The sequence below is a fragment of the Phyllobates terribilis genome, unplaced genomic scaffold, assembly GCF_046119375.1.
Source record: "Phyllobates terribilis strain yellow unplaced genomic scaffold, ASM4611937v1 Scaffold_116__1_contigs__length_5312468, whole genome shotgun sequence".
NCBI classification, from domain to species: Eukaryota; Metazoa; Chordata; class Amphibia; order Anura; family Dendrobatidae; genus Phyllobates; species Phyllobates terribilis.
This window is the reverse complement of record NW_027362876.1, coordinates 4,378,893-4,402,943: the sequence shown is the minus strand read 5'-3', so window position 1 is coordinate 4,402,943 and position 24,051 is coordinate 4,378,893. Positions and strand designations below refer to the sequence as shown.

The following is a 24,051-nucleotide window of genomic DNA, read 5'->3' as shown; positions in this document are numbered from 1 at the left end:
CAAGGTTTTTGAATAGTAATTTTACATTTGTACATAAATATCTGAATACTTCCTGACGGTTTTTTTTCCCTATTGGGACATCAAAAGAAAAAGAATCTATCTAAGAAGGGACAATTGTGTGGACTGAGACAATTATTATTTGCTGACACCTTAGGTATCAGGATATAAATTCCTGGTTTACTGCAGGGATATGTACAAATGGTCCAGTATAGTATTTCTGAAGCAATATCTGGGGTAATTAACCATTGCTCCCATATGTGTATGGATTTCTTGAGAGCGTTCCTTTAATATAAGATCCACTTTCCAAGCATAGAGTGTTATTTATCCTGGATTTTAGTTCTGTTATCGTTGGGGGAGAATTGTCTATCCAATGTAGTGCCAACAACTTTCTGGCTTGGAATAATATTCTTGAGCTAGCTATTGCCATATGGGAGTCTGGATCTACGTCCTCTCCCAGGAGTCCTAGGATACAGATTTTAGGTTCCAACTGAAGTTGTATCCCAGATACAGATCGTACAAGAGCGATCACCCCCTTCCAGTAGTCGCCAATATTTACACATTCCCACGTCACATGCATCAGGTGGGCGTCCTTTAGACCACATCTAGGACATGTGTCATCCATTTGTATTTCAATTTCAAATAAAATACTTGGGGATCTATATACCCTATGAATGAGAAGAATTCGGGACAATCTTTGTGACTGACAATGAAAGTTTCGTTGTCAAATCCAGTATTTCCCCCATTGCTCCTCAGATAAGGGACCCTCACCCCCCTCCCATGTCTTAACTATCAAAGGATATTTATCCAAATATAGGGCCAGTAACCGCTTATAAATAATGGATATTAGACCTTTTGTATCCAACGATGTAGTAATGGTATCTATTGGGTGATGTCTATAAATCAGTATGGCGTTTATTTTAGTTGTGTAGTATATGCAAGATGTATTTGCAGATATTGATAAAACACCCTATGCGGAAGGTTAAAATCTGCCTTTATTTGTTCAAACCTCTTGAATAATCCATCCCTCAAGAGTTCTGATACCAAACATATACCCCTATCCTCACACTCACTAACATTTTTTAGTTTATGTAGTTCTGGTAAGTTATAGTTCTGCCATAAAGGAGTATAGCTTGTGTACTTTCCAATTCCCAGAATATTTTTACCCCTATCCTGCGCCTTATATATTAACTTTAGTGTACGACATTTTAAGTCATTTTCTCGAGGAGGCCCCATATCTAGTACCGAGAATGGAAGTTTCCACTTGGTTCCTTCCATAAGTAGGTGCCTTGAAATTACACAATATTTGCAAGTACCCCATCCATGAAACTACTTTAGCTCCATTCTAGTGTTAAGCAGGTCTATATATACCTGGAGGGAAGCAGATCATTTATGTTGTTTGTCAAGGAGATCAATCCGCTCAAGCAAATGGGAGACTTTAGCTGTTCTCTCCTTTTTTTAGCCTTTATCTAAGTTTTATTATTATCCCTCTGAGGACGCATGTGAGTGCTTCCCATTTAAATGGTAAGGCAGTTTCATCATGCTCATATATTTGAAGCAGTCTATAGTCTCAAGAAGGTCTGAGACACAGAGTGAGTCTTTCAGCAGATTATCATTTAGGATCCAACATCTGAAGTCTTGGTGGAGTCCGGCATAGTCAGATTACAATATACAGGAGCATGGTCTGACCATACAGCAGTTCCTACCTGAGATGTAGGTTGTAACGTAGGCAAGTGACGGCTAATTAAGAAAAGGACTATATGGCTATGCATATTGTGTAAAGGAGAATAATAGGTATAATCCTTTACGTCTGCATGTAGTATCCTCCATATATCGACCGATTGAGACCGGAGCACGTTTAGCAAAGCTTTTGTTTGTGTTTTAGATTGGTGACACCAGCCCCGGGACGCGTCTAAAGAAGGTTCCAAGACAAAATTAATGTCACCTCCAATGATGATAAGGTCCTCCGCAAAATATTTTAGTTTGTTTAAGTAATGACGGCATGTCTTAATTTGGTCACAATTAGGGAGATAGAAGTTTTCCAAAGTCAAAATTTTGGAGTAGACGGAGATCTTAACAAACACGAACCTCCTCTTCGTGTCAGACAGTGTTTCTACAATAGTATGCAGCAGTGATCTGTGGCGGCCTATACTCAGCACCCTAGACTTCAAAACATTAATCATCTTGGCATCCCAGAAAAATGCTATCTATTAGTAAACTGAGGTACAGTATATGATCGCCTCTAAAGTGTGACTCCTGAAGAAAGAGAAAATGTACGTGCTGTTTATGCCTACGATAAAACACTTGAGCTCTTTTCTCTGGAACATTAAGTCCTCTGACATTCAATGAGCAAGGTTTGAGTTGTGCCAGATTATATGAAAAAAAGGGGGAATGGAAGAGAGAAAGGTTAAGAGAAAAGAGGATTTATAGATGGTAGATAGTAATGTCTACCTCTCTGTGTCTAAGAAGTATAGATTATGAATATATCAAAACAGTAGGAAATTGTGAAACAAGCAGATCCCAATGCAAGTCCCTAACTGGGGGATGTCTCTACAGGCGTAAGTCAAACTTTCAGTTCTAGGATTCCTATTAGGTGGAACCATGGAATATAAAGCAAGTAAAGTAATACAGCCTGATACTACAGTAGTATCATGTGAACTCAACTTATATTCTGGTCTAAGATCTTATATGAACTTAGACATTCTATATAGTGGAAGAGTGGCACCTAATGCTCTATTTAGATACATCTAATTATATGCTTAAAGAAATAAGTAAGCATCTGCAAACTGTCTCTCATCAGGGAAGACAAGATTCATTTCAGGAGCTCATATGATTGGCAGGTTCCTCTCCCATCTGGCTGCATCACCATCAAGTTCCTGATCCATTGAACACCTTCTGTGACGTGCTGGAACTCTCTGTGGCAATGGTGGAGCAGGTGGGCAGTCAGATATATGGAATGTCCAGGGCATCACAGAAAGGTCTCATGTTGCTTGGATCTTTGAAAATATACAGCTGTAATGGGTACCCCCAGGAGTACATCAGGCCATTTTCCCGGATGGCATCAAGTAGTGGTTGCAATACCATTCTTTTAGCAAGTGTCATTCAGGATAGATATGTGAGCAATTATATGCGTTTTCCATTGAAATCACCAGGACCCAACTCTTCTGCTTTCCTCACAATGGCATCTTTTACATTGAAAAAAAGTATGCGACAGATAATGTCCCTTGGACACTCAGGATCTGGGCATGATTGCCTATTGTACGGTGCCCCTTTTAAATCTCCACCTCCTTATCAATAGAATCACCAAGGACATTATGAATAATGATCGCAGTGTTGGCATAATCACTTGTGCATTGATGCTTTCAGGTATACCCCTTATCCAGATATTATTGTGATTTTCTTGATCATCAACCAGATGGTTTATTTACTGGCTGTGAAGATCCAGTGTTAAGCCCCCGTCTCACATAGCGAGATCGCTGCTGTGTCACGGTTTTGGTGACGCAACAGCGACCTCACCAGCGATGTCGCTATGTGTGACACTTTGCAACGATCAGGCCCCTGCTGTGAGGTCGCTGATCGCTGCAAAGTGTCCTGGACCATTTTTTGGTCATTGCCCTCCTGCTGATCAGCACACATCGCTGTGTGTGACCAGCGGGAGCAGCGATCAGGCTGGTAACTATGGTAAACATCGGGTTACTAGGGGCACACGCGCACCTAGTAACCCGCTGTTTATCATGGTTATGAGTTTGCTAAAGTGAGCGGTAACCTCCCGCTCACTGTAGCAGAGTGGTAACCATGATAAACAACGGGTTACTAGGAGCGCGTGTGCCCCTAGTAACCCGATGTTTACCATAGTTACCAGCCTGCTCCTGCTTCAGCAGGCTCGTAACCAGGAGCAGGACATCGTGGAATGATGCCTGTTTGACAGCTCACCAGCGACCACATAGCGACGCAGCAACGATCCCTGACAGGTCGTATCGTTGTCGGGATCGTTGCAGCGTCGCTAAGTGTGACGGGGCCTTTAGTTTCTGAGCATTATGATGGCCTCTAACTTGGATGAGATTATCCTCTAATCTCTGTACCTTGTCAGTAAGCTGTGACAGGATAGAAGTGAGGGGACGTATTTCAGTATTGTATGTGGTCTCCAGCCTCTGAATATATTGCTCCATGTCTTCTTTAGTCGGGATAAACGCAATCTGATATACAAATAAGTTATGTTGTTCCCCATATCAGAATAACCTGTGGCTGGGGGGGTAAATGTCCCTGTGAAGCAAGCACTGCTCAGTATGTGGGCTTTGGTGAGAGTACAGGGAGATTGGTGGAGCTGTTTTCTTGTGAGGCCGACATTAAGAGAGAAGTTGGTGCAGGACTTACAGTCTGGAGCTGTCTGGCATCATGAGGGTTAAGACTGCTTCTTTTTCCACGCTGAGGTGAGGCAGTAATAGCTCCGGAGCAGGAAGATAAGACCTTCCATAAGAAACGCTGCATACCAGACATGCTGACAGAGGTGGAGGACCTCAGATTAACCTCTGATCTCTTTTTTCTTTCCCATATCGAAAGTCATGTTTGAGGCTGTAAATTGCTTATAATTCCCCCAGGAACACGGTCTGAAGAGAGTGCTTTCAGTGTGTGCATTCTCTTGGTGCTGTGTCCAGGCCATGTCCTTCTTGTTGATGTACAATACGTCTGAAGGTGGCGTTGATTGGAAGCAGGATTGTGTGATGTAACAATCTTGTGTGATGTAACATCCTTACGGAAATGCGAGTTGTGACACCAATGGAACTGCGCCAGAACAGGAAGTGCGTATGAGTGTTTTTATTTTAAAAAGGCCAAACATGAGGAATGAGAAGGAGTTGTCCTAGTAGTGGACAACCCCTTTATGAAGATATAATTTTTGGTTAAAAATGAAAAAGTATTCTCCCCTGTTTCTCTTAAGTTTGTTAAGGGTTGATTTCCGTGTAAAACATTTCCTGCATTAAGAACATGAAAATGGCTTCTCGTCTGTGTGAGTTCTCTGGTGACTAAGAAGTGATGATTTCTTCACAAAACATTTCCCACATTCTGAACAGGAAAAAGGTTTCTCCCATGTGTGATTTCTCTTGTGCTTAACCAAATCTGATTTCTGGCTAAAACATTTCCCACATTCTGAACAAGAAAAAGGCTTTTCCCCTGTGTGAGTTCTCTTGTGCTTAACCAAACCTGATTTATGGATAAAACATTTCCCACATTCTGAACAGGAAAAAGGCTTCTCCCCTGTGTGATTTCTCTGGTGTATAACCAAATCTGATTTCTGGATAAAACATTTCCCACATTCTGAACAGCAAAAAGGCTTTTCCCCTGTGTGAGTTCTCTGGTGCATAACCAAACCTGATTTCTGGCTAAAACATTTTCCACATTCTGAACAGGAAAAAGGCTTCTCCCCTCTGTGAATTCTCTTGTGTGTAACAAAACCTGATTTCCAGCTAAAATATTTTCCACATTCTGAACAGAAAAAAAGGCTTCTCCCCTGTGTGAATTCTCTTGTGCTCAACCAAATCTTTTTTCCGGCTAAAACATTTTCTACATTCTGAACAGGAAAAAGGCTTCTCCCCTGTGTGAATTCTCTGGTGCTTAACCAAATCTGATTTGCAGCTAAAACATTTTCCACATTCTGAACAGGAAAAAGGCTTCTCCCCTGTGTGAGTTTTCTTGTGTTCAACCAAATGTGATTTGTAGCTAAAACATTTCCCACATTCTGAACAGGAAAAAGGCTTCTCCCCTGTGTGAGTTCTCTGATGTCTGATACAATTTGATTTCAATGTAAAACCTTTCCCACATTCTGAGCATGAAAAAGGCATCTCCCCTGTGTGAGTTCTCTGATGTCTGATTAAACTTGATTTCTCTGTAAAACATTTTCCACTTTCTGAACAAGAAAATGGCTTCTCCTCTATGTGACTTCTCTGGTGATTAACAAGATGTGCTTTCTGGTTAAAAAATTTCCCACACTTGAAACAAAAAAATCTATTCTCTGCTGTGTGAATGCTTTGATGTTTAAGAAAAGACTTTTCGAGGGAAAAACTATTTCCATATTCTGAACATGAAAATGGCTTCTTTGCTTTAGGAGCAATTTGTTTTTTAATGCTTATTTTGTGACTTTGATTTTCCTTAGTAGTCGGTAATGAATCAGAAGACCGGATCTGTTTCAAAGGATCAGATGACAGATCTTTGCAGTGAAGGGATGATGGTATATCTGGAGTAATGGCATTCACTTCAATTGTATCTTGTGTGATCTCAAGATCATCTGATTTAAAAATTGAAGATGTCAGCTGTCCCTCTGATCTCCCGGTACAGTCATCTGCCAAGAATAAAACCAATTATTATTTATGAATAATATATCCTTAAAATTTATATTGTTGAATATTTCTACTTAAAGTCTCCATAAAAATGTACTTTATGTAAAAGTATCATTATTTACCAAGAAAACATCACAGAAAAAAATCAGCCTTACCAACACCAAATCAGATAAATGCATTAGCATTTTAGTGTTGGTTGGGTGTACTGGGGTGTCTGTCCATGTGGGGTGCACTTATATAGTGCTGGGCAGCCTTCCTGATGTAATAGTATGGGCATCATCAGTATCCTAAGTCAGACACTGTGCATCAAACCTACCTGTGTGACTGGCGTCCTATGCAAGCTTCTTCTGTGTGCATCTTTAATACTAGGCAACCACACCCTCCATGAATTTGGTAGGTCTGGGAGTGGTTGCTCCATCAGTATTTTGCACCTGCGCTGCCCCCACCTTTATCATGGGGGTCTGCGGCATCCTGCTAGTGCATTTGTTATATGATTTGGTGCTGGTAAGGCTGTATGTTTTTCTGTGATTTTTTTTAAATTTTGCCCTATGTTAGCCGTCATTATTCACCAAGACAATGACAGTTCACAGTCTAATAGAAAACCTCATAGGATGAACCAGTAGAGCGTGGTGTTCAACTGTTTGTTCATTCTGCCTCCCAAATATGGAATAAAAAGCCATCAAACAATGTTATGTAGGGGAAAATAATATCAATAAAAACTTCTACTCATCTCACAAAAAACAAGTCCCCACTCAGGTCCACCATCAGTCAATGGAAAATCAGAAGTTTCCACATTATTAGTGGCTCAAAGGCTTTTGAAAAACAACATGGCTTCCATAAACCAATCCAGCAATATCCACTCTCCCAAAGTCAGATCTCCCCCTCGCTTCTGAGCCTTGCAGTGTGCCCAAAACACATTTAGCATCCATGTATATGACATTACTATAGTGAGAAGAACCCACTTAATTGATGTTGTGTGTCTCCTGGAGCACAATCTGGACACTATGTGTTGGGTACTGAAATTATAAATTTGTAATTTTCACTCTCCAACATCCACTGTGTGCTAATTTCCGGAAAGTGCCTGTCGAATCAAAATAGTCACTACTCTAATAGATTATTTCACTGAGGGTTATAATGTCCAAAATGGATTCACTTTATGGGGATTTCTACTGCTCTGGTTTTCTGCAATTTGGTCACATTAGGGCTTCTGTAAATGGTGGGTCCCATCTCCTCTGGGATCTGCTCATGCGCCGTCTGCTTCTGTCACCAGGAGCCGCCTTACTCATCCTGCAGGCGGCGCTGGTGATGGAGGAGACATCAGAACCAGAAGCTCTGGGCGGCGCAGGCTCTGTCCAGCCACTAAGATTAGGGAGCCTGGGACCATTAGTACCATCCAGTCTGGCAGTATGGGTGTGTGTGCTGTCCAGCTGGAGTAATCTGCTCCCTGCTTCAGCCATTTGGAAAGCACCACACCCTACTAAAGCTGGAAGCAAATTGCAGGAAGCTGCCAGATACAGCCTTGTTCTCCTCTGGTTCAGTCCTCTGTGCTCAGCTCCCGGCTTGTGTATTTGTTTCTGTTGTGACCTCGGCCCGTGCACTGACTACTTTTGTGGGATTTTGTATTTTCTCTGACCTCCATGTTCTGACCCGGCTATCTGACTATTCTTCTTGCCATCTCACACCACAGAACATTAGGTTACACTGTGGCCCAAGCTTAGGGGGTCTCTGTCTAAGTCCAGATCCATGTAGAGGGATTAAAGGATGATGAGCAAGGCAAACCCTGGGATCTGGAAAATGGAGTAGATAGTGCCAAGCCTGTTTGTGGTGGCCATCTTTTGAGCTGCCAGGTGACAATGAACAGTGTCCCCAATACATTGTGTCTGCAAACTATTCCAGCAAGATCTGCATTCAAATAGCTAAATGTCGCTCCTTCCCTTCTTAACCTGCCATGTGCCAGACAGTAGTGTACAACCGTATATGGGGTATTGTCAGATTCAAGAGAAGTTGGAATATTATTTGTAAGGTCCATTTGTTTCCTATTATCCTTTGTGAAGAATTCCAAAGTTATCACCATATAAAGTGACACATGTCAGATTTGAAAAATGGGCCCAGATAGGAACACAAAACTGGCTGCAGGAAGGGGTTAAATCAGAGTATTTTGGTCACTAACTAGTATAGTCAAAACTGTGAGTATAGACAATAACATCTACTGAAATGACCAAACTCAACAGTCTCCATCAGTAAGTAGTGAGTAACTAGTGGTGAAACCTCTCTGGGGTAATTGGAGTATGGGGCTCGGTGGCTCTTGGGAATCTAAACTATCATAAGAGACAATATTTTCTATCAGAAGAGTTTCAAGAAGAAATATTAGACGTTCAAAGAGAACTTTTTATAATACTGCAGAGCTGAGACGTCTTAAATTTAGCTTAAAGCTATATCATGTCACAAGTGTAATGTTTTTTTTTTGTTTAGTTTATCACAATCTGGTTTGAAGTTAGTCGGTTTTAAAAGAAATTGAAAAGTCAGGATAAAGGGAAACTCTGTTGTTATTGTACAGAAATTCACACTTGCCCTCACTGCACATTTAATGTTGTAGATCATAAATGTGAAGTTTGGCCAGAAAGACTGGACCTGGTCTTGTAGGGACCATATGAGCACATTCAGCAGCTCAGAAGGGAGGGAAGGCAGATTCATCCAATAAGATATCAGGGGTCTAGGAAGCCAACAGCATCATTGCCCTCTGCTTTCTCTTACAGATCCATCATAATATTTTTCTTCAAGTGATTTTCTGGCTTTGTGGTTTACAGATCTGGGCAGGTAACGTCTCCTAATCACAGTGAGTAGGTGGATCCTCCAGGTTGTAAGTTCTATGGAAAAGGGTTTCAATGCCCAAAATCATTTGAACAGTTTTGGGTGGAAGAGAATGTTGTGGTCTAGAGGCAAAATGGTGATCACATGATTGTGATACGGCCGGACTACACCACCGATAAAGCAGCCACAGCCGGTGACTGAGAAGAATATGTGACTTCTCAGCATTTAGTGGTTACTACTCACCTGGGTAGTTATATGTAGGAATCTTCTCTTTACCCCACTCATCACCCCTCACATATGTCTCTGTAGTATTAATATGGGTCAGATCTTCACCCTGAAACAAATATTGTAAAAGTCACAAACAGATGAGAAGTCACATCTATGATCAACTCTAATCCTGACATCTCCACCGTTGTCATTACACAAATAGAAAACACATAATACTGGTGGATAAAACTAGGTTGAACACAAGACCCTCACAGCCGTCTACACATCATAGGGGAGATCTCATGACACCTTCTCTCCATCTACCTGATGATCCTGAGGAACATTGGGATCTTCTTGTTTACAGTCATGTGGAAGAAAAGGATGGGGACATCTGTCTGGTGTTGTCCTCTTACTGGATAGATCTGGAAGAAACACATACAGGGACTGAATTTATTCTTTACATACAGATAATTATAGGCCGTGTGTATTTAGTCCTGTCTATTACCTGGTGATGTGAGGGGCTGGGGAACCTCCATCATGACGACCTTGTACAGATCTTTGTGTCCTTCTAAATACTCCCACTCCTCCATGGAGAAATAGACAGCGACATCCTGACACCTTATAGGAACCTGACACATACAATCATACCGTCATGCACCGATCCCTTCATAGTGTTACTGTATAATGTCCCAGCATTCCCAGCAGTGTCACCTCTCCAGTCAGCAGCTCAATCATTTTGTAGGTGAGTTCTAGGATCTTCTGGTCATTGATGTCATCATGTATGAAGGGGTGAGATGGAAGCCCTGTGATTGGGCTCAGGGGTCTTTCCCATCCCTCAGACACATGGACCTGACAGCGCTCACTAGTGGTCTTCTTCACTAATATGTAATCCTGGTTATGGAAAGACATATAAATAAATCTCACTCCAGACATTTCCAGAGTCCTCACCTCTCCAGTTCTGTCCATCTGTTATTCCCATAGATAAGAATGATGTAATGTGACGTCATCAGAATCTCTCACCTCTCCAGTAAGCCGGAAGAGGATCTCTAGGGTGAGGTGTAATATCCTCTCCGCCATCTTGTCTCTGTCCATATTCCTCTTTGATGGGTCCATAAGGAAAATTATCTTAAATAGAAAATCTTCACTGAGAGGATCTGATATTGTAGGGACCTGAATGAGAAGATGATGAGCCGATGTAACATCATAAAAATCCTGTGTAATAATACAATTACTGGAGATAATAAGGGGAAACATATGAGGAGATATATTATTTTACAGTATTTAGTTTTCTGCTTTACATCTAGTAATAAAACCTTTATATTTTAGGCCACAGACAACAAGCAGTTTCTTCCTTGGAGTCTGCAGCTGAACACGTTTCTCAAAGACTCATCTTCCATAAAGCTAAATTCTCGTCTCATTTACCGACACTGCAATCGGCATTAGCAATACTGCAGGAGATATTAATTGCACATAATATGAGAAATAACTACTTCATGATGAGGATGACATCTTCATCTTCTACTACGGCTCTAGAAACATATTTAGCCAGATTTCTTCACTAACTACATCTCCTCCGGTCGTCTATATGAATGTTTCCCGTCTTCCCCGGACTGTAATCTTCTATCACGTTAGATCTCATGTCTGATTCACACACAGAAGTTTGAGGCTTTGATACATGGTAAGGTTTTTAATATTAAACAGAGTATGACTATCCCGAATGGGTTCATCTTGCCATGATGGGATAGCTTTCATGCTATTTTTGATCAAAAACAGTGTTGCTAAGAACCCTATTTTATTTAAATGCACTTTTGCTTTTTATTTATTTATTTACAGCAGGGTTTATGATCATTTTTCTTCTTATAGTTTTTTTCTGATTTATGGCCATAGTAAACATGCATTTGTGTGCTGAATGGATACCAACTTAAACCAAGCTCAAATTCTGCGTTTTTTCACGCGCACCATAGTGGCCCTGTGGGCTGCTGCTATGGATGATACACCCCTAACTATCCAACTATCATATGGTAAAAATCTCATAGGTCCTGGATTTATTAGTATCTGCAACAAGAATGGGACTAAGTGAGTATTTATTAAAGGAAATCCACTCCACGGACTACCCCACGGCCAGCAAGCATCAGAATCTTCACTGAATAAAAAGCCATTTCTCAGCAAACAGACCTCTAATATGAGGCCTACAGGTATGTATAGATTCACATTTCTATCACCTGTATACCAATATTAGAGGTCAGATAAGTCCCAGGGGGTGACCGATTCCCTTTCATCAGCCGTGGGGTAATCATAAAACCAGATATGTATCAAAGTATTGTAAGGTGGTTAATGGTTACGTAGTCGATGGGAGGTATGTGTCACAGAGATGGCTGGTCTCTGATGTAACCCGGAGTGCTTCTCTAGGGCAGATAAGCACCTGGGAGCCGGGTTACGGGTAGCTAGGAGAGAATGGGCGGGTCCAGCTACCTACATACCTCACCTCTGGGTGTGGTTAACAGCCTATAAAATGGAGGCTGTTGTTTGGCACATGGTCTGTGTGTTTGGAGGGAGAAGGCCTCCTGTGTATGATTGTCTTCAGACCAAGACAGGACACTGGACGCTACCCCAGCTTGTGTGCCACACAGGCCTGACTGAGCAGAGACCTGCTAAAGACATTTACTTTGTTTGCCTGATCTAAAGGCTATTTGCTTTCTGTTTGGCTTCTGGGTTTATGAAGCAATAAACCCACATGAACTTTTAAAGGAACATGCCTCCTGTTTTCCTCCCGTCGCACCCAAGTGAGTAAAACCTCTACAATTGGCGTTAGACTTGCGGGCAGCGTTACAAGCAGAGATGTGTGACTGCTACAGCATGGACTGTATGTCCTGGGTGAAGTCTGTCGCAAGCTAGCAAGCATCACCAGACAAAATGGAGGACCCGCTGAAACACCTGGTCCAGTCACAGAAGCATCAACAGGAGACCAACAGGCTGTTGTTACAGCAGATCCAGCAGCACTAGCAGGAACAATGGCAGCAGATGCAGCTTCTGGCAACCACTATCCAGGGCAGGATGAGCGCTCCAACCCCAGGTCCGACTGATGACTCCCATGTCCGGAAGGTGATATGAAGGGGTTTGCATAAAATGACCCCGGGAGATGACGTCGAGGCCTTCCTGACGGTGTTTAGAAAGATCGCAGAGAGGGAGAAATTTCCGCAAGAGCAGTGGGCAGAGGTACTGGTGCCATACTTGACGGGAGAGCCCCAGAAGTACACCTAGTAGGCGTACTATGATTTAGCTTTGCAGGACGCCCTATTTAGCTTTGCATAGTACGCCCAAAAGGCGTACTATGATTTAGCTTTGCAGGACGCCAAAGAGTATGGCAAGCTAAAGACTGAGATTGTTGTGCGTTTGGCGATAACAGTGACTATCAGGGCACAGCAGGTTCGTACCACCTCGCTCCCAAATGTTTGACCTGTTGCACCTGGTCCAGAAGTGGCTGCAGCCGGAGTCCTCAATGCCTGCGCAGATGGTAGAGTGGATGGTGATGGACCGGTTTGTGCACTCCCTGCCGAGGCCCATACAGCCTTGGGTTGCCCAGGGTGATCCCCAGAATGCGGATGAACTGGCGGACTGGTCGAGAGATACCAGGGGGTTGAAGGTTCCTTGGGAAGGCTGCCCTCTCCATACTGTGCGTCCCAACAGGGGGTGGAGGCCCAAAAGGTGGTGGGACTTCCAAGGCCCAAAGGGACGAGGGAGGTGGTGCCCAAGGTCCATACGGGTGATGTTGTTTGCTGGAGGTGCCACGGCCCAGGGCATATAGCCGCCTGTTGTCCCCTGACCCTTGAGCCGATGGACTGCAGTATAGGACATCGTTGTTCATATTATTCAGCCTGCAGCGTGAACTGTCCACCCAGTGAGGGGCCACAAGCATGTCCCGTGAAGGTGAACGGACGGGAGGTAACGGCACTACTAGACTCGGGGAGTCTGGTGACCCTTATGAGGGCCACCGTTCCTCTACAAATGATCCCTGGGAAAAAAGTCGTCGTTCGGTGCATTCATGGTGATGCTAAGGACAACCCATGGCCAGAGTGGACCTTGAAATGCCCACGGTACTGAGTCCCACAAAGTCGGCATCATTCTGGACTTGTTGCACCCTATTATTATAGGCTGGGACTTTTGTTTGTTTTGGGATCTGTTGGGGAAGGGTTCTGGGTTCGCTGGCTCAGATAAGAAAACAGTTAACCCTAATGAGGCATCACCACACCCAGAGTCAGACAGGTTTCCCTTTTGTGTCCTTGTGGGGGATGAGGAGGTAGTGCCCCCTGTGTCTGCCATTCCGGAGTTAGGGGTGACCAGCGAGAATTTTGGGTCTGCCCAACATAGGGACCTAACTCTGAAGGAAGCCTTTACTAATGTCACTGTTATAAATGGGGTTGCACAGGAGCCGAGGCTAACACAAGGTTTCCCAATTTTATTATGAGTGGGGAGTTGTTGTACTGGGTCAAGAAAGTGAGGGAGGAGTGTGTGGAGCAGTTAATAGTGCCAGGCCCCTTTACAAGGAAGGTGTTGGACATGGCCCATTCACATGTCCTGGGGGGACATCTGGGAGTGGAAAAAACACAGGAACAGATCATGCAAAGGTTCTATTGGCCTGGTTGTCACGGGGAAATATTTAAGTATTGCAGGTCTTGCCCTACATGCTAGTTAACCACCCCCACCTCTCACTTTCGAAGTCCCCTTGTGCCATTGCCCATTATTGAAGTGCCGTTCGAAAGAATTGCTATGGACTTGGTCGGTCTCCTGGTTGAATCAGCTCGTGGGCATCAATATATATTGGTTATCCTGGACTATGCCACACGCTATCCTGAAGCTTTCCACTGAGAAACTCCTCCGCAAAATGTATAGCCTGTGAGTTGGTCCACGTTTTTTCCCCGAACAGGCTTACCAAAGGGAGATACTCACCGATCAGGGAATTCCCTCTATGAGTAAGGTGATGAGGGAGTTATGCAAAGCCCTTCAAATCTCCCAACTGAGGACTTCAGTATACCATCCTCAGACAGATGGCCTAGTCGAAAGGTTTAACAAGAATCTGAAGAGTATGCTGAGGAAGGCCATAGAGAGGGATGGTAATGACTGGGATTGTCTCCTACCATATCTGTTGTTCTCTAACCGAGAGGTTTCACAGGCCTCTACGGGGTTCTCGCCATTCGAACTCCTGTATGGCTGACATTCGCGGAGTCTCCTGGATGTCACAAAGGAAACCTTGGAAGCCAAGGTCACCTCCCACAAGAGCGTCATCGAGAACGTTGCTCTGATGCAGGAGAGGATTGCGAAGGTGATGCCCATTGTAAAAGAACATCTCCTCCAGGCACAAGAAGCTCATGCCAGAGTCTACAACCAGTTAGCCAGAGTGAGGCAATTCAATCCGGGAGACCGAGTCCTCGTGCTAATTCCTACGATGGAAAGTAAGTTCTTGGCCAAGTGGCAAGGGCCGCATGAGGTGGTGGAAAAAGTGGGTGAAGTGAACTACAAGGTTCATCAACCGGGACGACGTAAGGTGCACCAGATATCAAGCTGTGGCAAGACAGAGAGGCTGTGGAAGCTCCATGCTTGCTGGGCAAGCCAGAAGGTGATGTTGGAAGAGTCGCAATAGTGGAAACGCTAACAAAGGCCCAGAAACAGCAGTGTTGGGAGTTGATGCAGAAGAAACGGGATCTGTTCTCGCAATTGCCGGGATGCACAAGTATCATAGAACACGAGGTTCTGACGGAGGTTCATGTGCGGGTAAACTTGAAGCCCTATCAAATACCTGAGGCCCAAAGAGAGTTGATCTCCAAAGAGGTAGCTTGTATGCTGAAGCTCGGTGTCATTGAAGAATCCAAAGGCGGTTGGTCGAGCCCGATCGTCTTGGTCCAAAATCCCGATGGTGAGTGGAGATTCTGAAACGACTATCGGAAGTTGAATGAGGTCTTCAAATTTGACACATATCCCATGCCATGCGTCGATCAGCTGATCAATAGGCTTGGGCCAGCAAGGCACATAACCACCTTGGATCTGACGAAGGGATATTGGCAGATCCCCATGGCACAGGTAGACAAAGAAAATTGCATTTTCTACACTTGACGAATGCTTCCAGTATGTCCGGATGCTGTTTGGACTGCAGGGGGCCCCTGCAACCTTCCAGAGAGCCATGGATCGCATCCTTGCATCCCATAAGAAATATGGCGCAACATACCTGGACAATATTATTATCTTCAGTCCAGACTGGTAGAGTCATCTGGAAAAAATCCAGGCTGTGTTTGATGCTTTGAGGAAGGTGGGGTTTTCAATAAACCAGAAGAAATGTAGCATGGGGAAAGAAGAAGCCAAGTACCTAGGATATGTAGTGGGTAGAGACGAGAAAAAAAAAAAAAATTACTAAAGTAGAAGCAATCCAAAATTGGCATAGACAGCTGTCGAAAAAGCAAGTCAGAGCCTTCCTGGGAATCGTGGGATACTACAGGAAATTCATCCCAAACTTCACCATGATGGCCGCACCCCTGACTGACCTCCTTAAAGGGACAAAACCAGCCATGGCCAAGTGGACGGCAGAGGCGGAGACGGCCTTTCAAGAGATGAAACTGGCTCTGTGTAATCAACCGGTCCTGGTTGCCACGGACTTCAAGAAAGAGTTTATACTCCAGAAAGATGCCTCAGATGTCGGTTTAGGAGCAGTCCTTTCCCAGGAGATAAACGGGGAGGAGCACCTTGTCCTCTACCTGAGTAGAAAGCTGTCATCCTGTGAGAAAAATTATTAGGTCATAGAGAAGGAATGCTGTGGGCTATAAAGTGGGCGGTGGACACTTTACGGTACTATCTGTTAGGTTGAAAATTTAGATAGTATCCGACTATGCCCCACTGGAATGGATGAGGGGTCACCCTCTTGTTTTTAGCCCTACAGGACTTCTACTTCCATGTAGAACATAGAGCATGGAAGCTACATGGTAATGTCCATGCCCTCTCGAGAATCCCCTGTCTGGTAGTAGAAGGTGCCAAGTCCCACAACTTTAGGCAGAGGGGGGAGATATGTAAGGTGGCTATTGGTCACGTAGTCGATGGGAGGTATGTGTCACAGAGATGGCTGGTCTATGTGATGTAACCCGGAGTGTTTCTCTAGGGCACATAAGCACTAAGAGGATTGTTTGGTGCACCTGGGAGCCGGGTTACGGATAGCTGGGAGAGAATGGGCGGGTCCAGCAACCCACTTACCTCACCTCTGGGTGTGGTTAAAATGAAGGCTGTTGTTTGGCACATGGTCTATGTGTTTGGAGGTAGATGGCCTCCTGTGTATGTTTGTTTCAGACCAAGCCAGGACACTGGACACTACCCCAGCTTGTGTGCCACACAAGCCTGGCTGAGCAGAAACATGCTAAGGACATTTACTTTGTCTGATCTAAAGGCTATTTTCTTTTCTGTTTGGCTTCTGGGTTTATGAAGCAATAAACCCACATGAACTTTTAAAGGAACATGCCTCCTGTTTTCCTCCCGTTGTGCCCAAGTGAGTAAAACCCCTACAATATGTATAAAGGAAAGGGTATGGTACTCACAGAATGTTTCAATAATCCGCCACAAAGCGTTTCCCCAACAGGTTCATTAGGAGGCTTGATACAGGGATGATAATTCATGATGTTCAGCATAGTGTGCCTAATAGTCAGGTGTCCATGTTTAAATATCCCACTTCATCCAAAACCCCAGACTAGGAGGCCCATTCCAATTCCTAGAGGTGAATTGTCACAGGATATACTGTACCGCGCCTACGCTACTTCTCATGAGCTAGAGGTTCGATAATGTCCATCCCCTAGTGTGCATGTCCGGAAGTGACGTGCTTTACACTGAAACGCCAGATAAACTGATTGCCTCCGCGCCACTCATACCTGTGACTGCGCATGCCCGTAGTTATCATTCCACGACGGAGCACATCCAAGATCATTGTCCACAAATGCACATGCCCAGATGTCTGCGTTCCACACCTGAGCATATGGTATTGGATTGCATTCCAACAGAAAAATCCTCTTTCTGAGATCAGTATCATGGGAGACTAAAAACAAGTATTGCACATCCTCCCATCATGCAATAGGCACGTAGATCTACTTTATCACTACAAAAAATATGAGATGGTGGCCCACAGAATATTCCTAAATGGTCATATTTGAGCCCTATTGCATAATTAGAGATACACAAGGATCACCACACTTGTTAGTTACTAAATAGTATAAGTGGGATATAACTGATAAGAAATAATTCTGATATAGAAGCTCAGATCTCTTGATGAAGTAAAACAATGTGAACCTCATTCACAGGGAACTGAGTAGCAATGGGGAGAGAATAAAATCCAAAAATGTAATCCAGAATGGGGCAGTATGCATACAAAACAAGCATAGGAAATTTGCTCATTCAGTCCCGTAGGGGCTCGCTTTCCTTTTTGAGGATACATCTATTGAGATCACCCCCTCTCACATTGGGTTTAACCACCTCAATGATGCAAAATGAGATGTCACTTGTTTCACCTCAATGTGCACTGTTCATGTGTCTTACTAATGGGGTGTCCCGACCATGGGGTATTTCGCCCAAATGCCACCCTACACTCCTCCTAGACTGCCTCTTGGTCGTGCATACATAATCTAGGAGGCAGGTGCATGTGGCCACATATACAAGTTGTGAGGCTTTACAGTTGGAATAATCCCTCTGGAAAAAGGTTTCACCTGTAGAGGAACGCGAGAAAGATTTACATGGTCTCATCCAATTACATGTACAACTTTCTCCACAACTAAAGAAACCACAGATTCTTCTATCCAGCCATGTCCGCTTCGGTGCAGGTTTTTATAGAAACTATGCACTAAACAGTCCCTAATTGACCAACCCTTTCTGAAAGTTATTGTGGGAATAGATCCCACAGCACCCTCAGGTCCTGCTCAGCCACAAGTACATCCTAGTGTTTTCTGAAGATATTAAAGATATGGTCACTCTGATTGTCACAAGTTCCTATTACTTATGTCATCCCATATTTTTCTTGCTCTCTTGGTTAGGTATTGAGGAGTGTCTCTCTCCTGTTTTTCTGCAAACAATCGTGCGGAATCCAAAATGTACTGTGGGTACCTTTTTCCTTGAATCTGGTGTTTATGTCTATCGCCTCTTTATTAATATCTGTGACACTAGAGCAGTTTCTTCTCAACTGTAAAAATTGGCCCTTGGATAATGCTTGTTTTTTTTTTTTTTAGGAGGCTGGAGTGGTTGCTATCCCACTTTAATAGTTTATGGTAGATGAGTGTCCCTAGGGTCCCATCCAGGGCAGTGGAGTCGGAGTCGTGGAGTCGGTGCCCATATTGATGGAGTCGGTATAAAATGGACCGACTCCGACTCCTAAAATAAATAAATTGGGTACAGTAGTTCAATGTAGTTTGTGAGGAATATTTTTTCATAAGAATTTGGGAAAGTTATGAAATGTCCTATAAATGTCTGTCCTAGTCCTGATCTAAGGGTCTAGGCTTTTAGCTGAGCAAAATGTGCCCCACCGTAAATTTATCACTTAAAATGAGCCATGTATGAGGGAGTCGGTGTCATGGAAATTGAGGCGTAGGAGTCGAAGGTTTCGCTTACCGACTCCATAGCCCTGGCTCCCATCCCGTTCTTTCTTGATTGGTACATCCAGGAAAGGCAACTGGTAATACTTAAACTCTGATGTAAATCTAAGGCCTACTCTATGGATATTGAGTTCCCTGACAAATTCAAGAAATTGTTCACTCGTCCTTGATCAGATGATAAAAATGTTGTCAATATATCTATCCCATGCCCCAATATATGGACGCCACCACTTATTATCATCCCTGAATATTGTGGTTTCCTTCCACCAGCCCAGGAATAGGTTAGCAGATGAGGGGGTACAGGGGCTCCCCATCGCAGTACCCCTGAGCTTGGGTAAGTACTTCCTGTCAAAAAGAAAGATGTTATGAGTAAGAGTGAATTTTAGAAGATCCTCCATGAAGTCATTATGTCTGCTACACTCTATTGATCTTGATTTCAATAAACGTCTTACTCCTCTGATACCATCCTCATGCGGTATATTACTGTACAAAGCCTCGATATCTAGTAAGGCCTGCTCCCCTACATGCATGTATACATGCTCGAGGGTCTACATGTAGGGGAGCAGGCAGAGGGAAAACCATTGCCGGAGGGAGTATTCAAACTGTAAAACCTCAGGACTTATTCCAACTGCAGGACCTCAGGCGATACTATGGGAACTTTATACTGTGTGTGGGGGGATGGTGGTACTGTAGGAACATTACTCTGTGTGGGGGGCATCATACATATTGCAAAAGGAGCATAATGGGGGCATTACACTGTGTGGGGGCATCATACATACTGCATAAGGGGCATAATGGGGGCATTACACTGTGTGGGGGCATCATACATGCTGCATAAGGGGCATAATGGGGGCATTACACTGTGTGGGGGCATCATACATCCTGCATAAGGGGTATAATGGGGGCATTACACTGTGTGGGGGCATCATACATCCTGCATAAGGGGCATAATGGGGGCATTACACTGTGGGGTCAGTAAAGGGGCCCTGTACTATGAGAACAATACGTTTCCTCCCTTCCTGTCTCCATAGTTGGGTCGTATGTATCTATTACAGGAAACAGAACAAAAACCTTATGATTCTTATAAAGGGGCAACACAAGACCCCAAAAGAGTCTCGGTGCTGAAGGGGTTAATGCCCCCTGCGCCCAGTAATGGGGTCTCCACATACCTCCACCTGCAGAGCTGCCACCACATATATGGCTGCTCTGTGCGCACAGTAGTGATGGGTAGCTCCTGAACGAGCCGGCTCTAAGAGCCGGCTCTTTATAGTGAATCATGAGTCGGCTCCTGGCAGGGAGCCAACTGAAATTTAAACGGCTCTTTGCCAGTTCACGTTCCACAGTCAGTCCCCTCTGGCCCCGCCCCTCCCAGCCCCTCCCTCCCGGCAGTAGTCACTCTGATCTTATCCAGGAGACTGAGAATGCCTGCTCCTCCTGCTGCCGCACATAGCACTGACTCACAGCCCCGCCCCTCCCTCTCCTCTGGCCCCGCCCCTGCCTCCCCTCTGGCCCCGCCCCTGCCTCCCCTCTGGCCCCGCCCCTCCCGGCAGTAGTCACTCTGATCTTATCCAGGAGACTGAGAATGCCTGCTCCTCCTGCTGCCGCACATAGCACTGACTCACAGCCCCCTCCAATCTGTGACAAGCAAGCAGCAGTCAGGCACTTTATTAAAGGAACACTGACATCTGGATTTAGCCTGATTATAGTTATTTACCGCCAGCTTGTAAATCCTCGCTGAGCGAGGGAGAAACAGCGGATGTAAATGTGCGTCCCTTGTTCTCTCTCATTCACTTGAATGGAAGAGAACAAATGATCCAGCGATGCATATGGGCAGGGCAGATAAGGATCTCCTCTGCAAACATACCATGGCTGGATGGAGCATCACTGGATCGCAGGCTCGGGTGCTGCATGGTCCATGCGGTCAGTCAGCGAGCGCTGGCCGACAACATGGTCGCATCCTGTGTGTCTTTTGCTGAATAGGGCTCCGGCACAGGACAACTTCCATGGAAACCCATGTAAACAGTTACATAGGTTTTTATGGAATACCAGCAGGATTGAAGCAGAATTTTTAAAATAAGTATATGGAGAATATACCTATTTTAAAAAGTTCTCTTCAATTAATGGCACTAATGCCCATGTGATCCAACCCCTTTAATGACATTATATTAGTGATGGCAAAAGACATTGGTCCTTGATGGGACACCAAAAAAACAGTATTTTCCAAAACAGATAATAACAGAAGAAATAAACTGAATCAGTCCATCCAAGCTATGGCACTTAGTTTATCTATCCAATGGGCCCTAAAGACAATTTTAGGCTGCCTTCACACTTTGTGGATTTGCAGCGGAGTTTCCATGCAGATCATCAGCGTGGACATGCCATGGCATTTACAGAAGCCAACAGTGGCAATGGTTTCTTTCCAAAACACATTCTCACTTCGTGGAAAAATTCAGAATCTGACATGAGGTGCGAAATTGGCTTCAGCAGCAGCATGTGAATAAGTGCAGAATATCCGATATGCGAAATTCATTGCAGTCAATGGACGGGTGAATTCCGCAGCAAATTCCTTATCTAAATCCGCCTGGATGCAGATGCCACATTTGACACTGCAGTTTTGCTGCAGACTGTTTGCAGCAGACAGCCCACAGCGAACTCACCAAGTGTGAAGGTAGCTTTAAAATGTGGCACTGATAATTAGGATCTTGTTGGTATTTTGCATGTTCATTTTGTGTTTGTTAAAGTTTTTACAGCAAATAATATAAAATCTGGTTATTCTGGAAACTATTCTGTTTTATGTCATAAATTGGCACATGTGTAGATTTTTACTAAAAGGTATACAATCATGGGTTAAAACATACCAGAATTTGGCTTCAAATTTAAAGCCAAAGGTAATAGGAAATGAGCCATTTTCGGAGCCAAAAGAGCCGGCTCACCAAAAAATCGCATTTTACCCATCACTACACCACATATATGGCTGCTCTGTGCGCACAGGAGCTGTGATGAGGTCACAGGAGGGAGGAGTCAGGGGTCACATGATCAGGGGCCTCAGTGGATGCAGGACTCTGCTGTGCTGGTTGTCATGGTGCTGGATGAGCTGAAGTTTATGTGTGGGGTCAGGAGGGGTTTACAGTGTGGATGTAGCAGAGCCGCGTGTGTACGAGGTGTACGGAGCAGAGCCGTGTGTGTACGAGGTGTACGGAGCAGAGCCGCGTGTGTACGAGGTGTACGGAGCGGAGCCGCGTGTGTACGAGGTGTACGGAGCGGAGCCGCGTGTGTACGAGGTGTACGGAGCGGAGCCGCGTGTGTACGAGGTGTACGGAGCGGAGCCGCGTGTGTACGAGGTGTACGGAGCGGAGCCGCGTGTGTACGAGGTGTACGGAGCGGAGCCGCGTGTGTACGAGGTGTACGGAGCGGAGCCGCGTGTGTACGAGGTGTACGGAGCGGAGCCGCGTGTGTACGAGGTGTACGGAGCGGAGCCGCGTGTGTACGAGGTGTACGGAGCGGAGCCGCGTGTGTACGAGGTGTACGGAGCGGAGCCGCGTGTGTACGAGGTGTACGGAGCGGAGCCGCGTGTGTACGAGGTGTACGGAGCGGAGCCGCGTGTGTACGAGGTGTACGGAGCGGAGCCGCGTGTGTACGAGGTGTACGGAGCGGAGCCGCGTGTGTACGAGGTGTACGGAGCGGAGCCGCGTGTGTACGAGGTGTACGGAGCGGAGCCGCGTGTGTACGAGGTGTACGGAGCGGAGCCGCGTGTGTACGAGGTGTACGGAGCAGAGCCGCGTGTGTACGAGGTGTACGGAGCAGAGCCGCGTGTGTACGAGGTGTACGGAGCAGAGCCGCGTGTGTACGAGGTGTACGGAGCAGAGCCGCGTGTGTACGAGGTGTACGGAGCAGAGCCGCGTGTGTACGAGGTGTACGGAGCAGAGCCGCGTGTGTACGAGGTGTACGGAGCAGAGCCGCGTGTGTACGAGGTGTACGGAGCAGAGCCGCGTGTGTACGAGGTGTACGGAGCAGAGCCGCGTGTGTACGAGGTGTACGGAGCAGAGCCGCGTGTACGAGGTGTACGGAGCAGAGCCGCGTGTATACGAGGTGTACGGAGCAGAGCCACGTGTGTACGAGGTATACGGAGCGGAGCCGCGTGTACGAGGCGTGCGGAGCGTAGCCGCGTGTACGAGGCGTACGGAGCAGAGCCGTGTGTGTACAAGGTGTACGGAGCGTAGCCGTGTGTACGAGGTGTACGGAGCAGAGCCGTGTGTGTACGAGGTGTACGGAGCGGAGCCGCGTGTGTACGAGGTGTACGGAGCGGAGCAGCGCGTGTACGAGGTGTACGGAGCAGAGCCGTGTGTACGAGGCGTACGGAGCGGAGCCGCGCGTGTACGAGGCGTACGGAGCGGAGCCGCGCGTGTACGAGGCGTAAGGAGCGGAGCCGCGCGTGTACGAGGCGTACAGAGCGGAGCCGCGCTTTTGCGAGGCGTACGGTGCGGAGCCGAGCGTGTGCGAGGCGTACGGTGCGGAGCCGAGCGTGTGCGAGGCGTACGGAGCGGAGCCGCGCATGTACGAGGTGTACGGAGCGGAGCCGTGTGTGTAAGGATCGGAGCTGCGTGCATACGAGGTGTACGGAGCGGAGCCGTGTGTGTACGGAGCGGAGCCGCGCGTGTACGAGGTGTACGGAGCGGAGCCGCGCGTGTACGAGGTGTACGGAGCGGAGCCGCGCGTGTACGAGGTGTACGGAGCGGAGCCGCACGTGTACGAGGTGTACGGAGCGGAGCCGCGCATGTACGAGGTGTACGGAGCGGAGCCGCGCGTGTACGAGGTGTACGGAGCGGAGCCGCGCGTGTACGAGGTGTACGGAGCGGAGCCGCGCGTGTACGAGGTGTACGGAGCGGAGCCGCGCGTGTACGAGGTGTACGGAGCGGAGCCGCGCGTGTACGAGGTGTACGGAGCGGAGCCGCGCGTGTACGAGGTGTACGGAGCGGAGCCGCGCGTGTACGGAGCGGAGCCGCGTGTGTACGAGGTGTACGGAGCGGAGCCGCGTGTGTACGAGGTGTACGGAGCGGAGCTGCGTGTGTACGAGGTGTACGGAGGGGAGCCGTGTGTGT

At 46.0% G+C, this 24,051-nt stretch overlaps 1 protein-coding gene across 1 annotated transcript in view; it reads right to left on the bottom strand.

Annotated features, from left to right (window-relative positions):
- The window catches only part of LOC141201459 (uncharacterized), a 55,917-nt gene that overhangs the window by 14,104 nt on the left and 17,762 nt on the right, over nucleotides 1–24,051 (bottom strand). The window contains exons 2-6 of the mRNA XM_073663449.1: nucleotides 10,368–10,517; nucleotides 10,059–10,238; nucleotides 9,853–9,976; nucleotides 9,672–9,769; nucleotides 2,449–2,458 (exon numbers count right to left, since the gene is read on the bottom strand). Coding sequence (XP_073519550.1) covers nucleotides 2,449–2,458; nucleotides 9,672–9,769; nucleotides 9,853–9,976; nucleotides 10,059–10,238; nucleotides 10,368–10,517 — 562 coding nt within the window. The remainder of the gene's footprint in view (nucleotides 1–2,448; nucleotides 2,459–9,671; nucleotides 9,770–9,852; nucleotides 9,977–10,058; nucleotides 10,239–10,367; nucleotides 10,518–24,051) is intronic.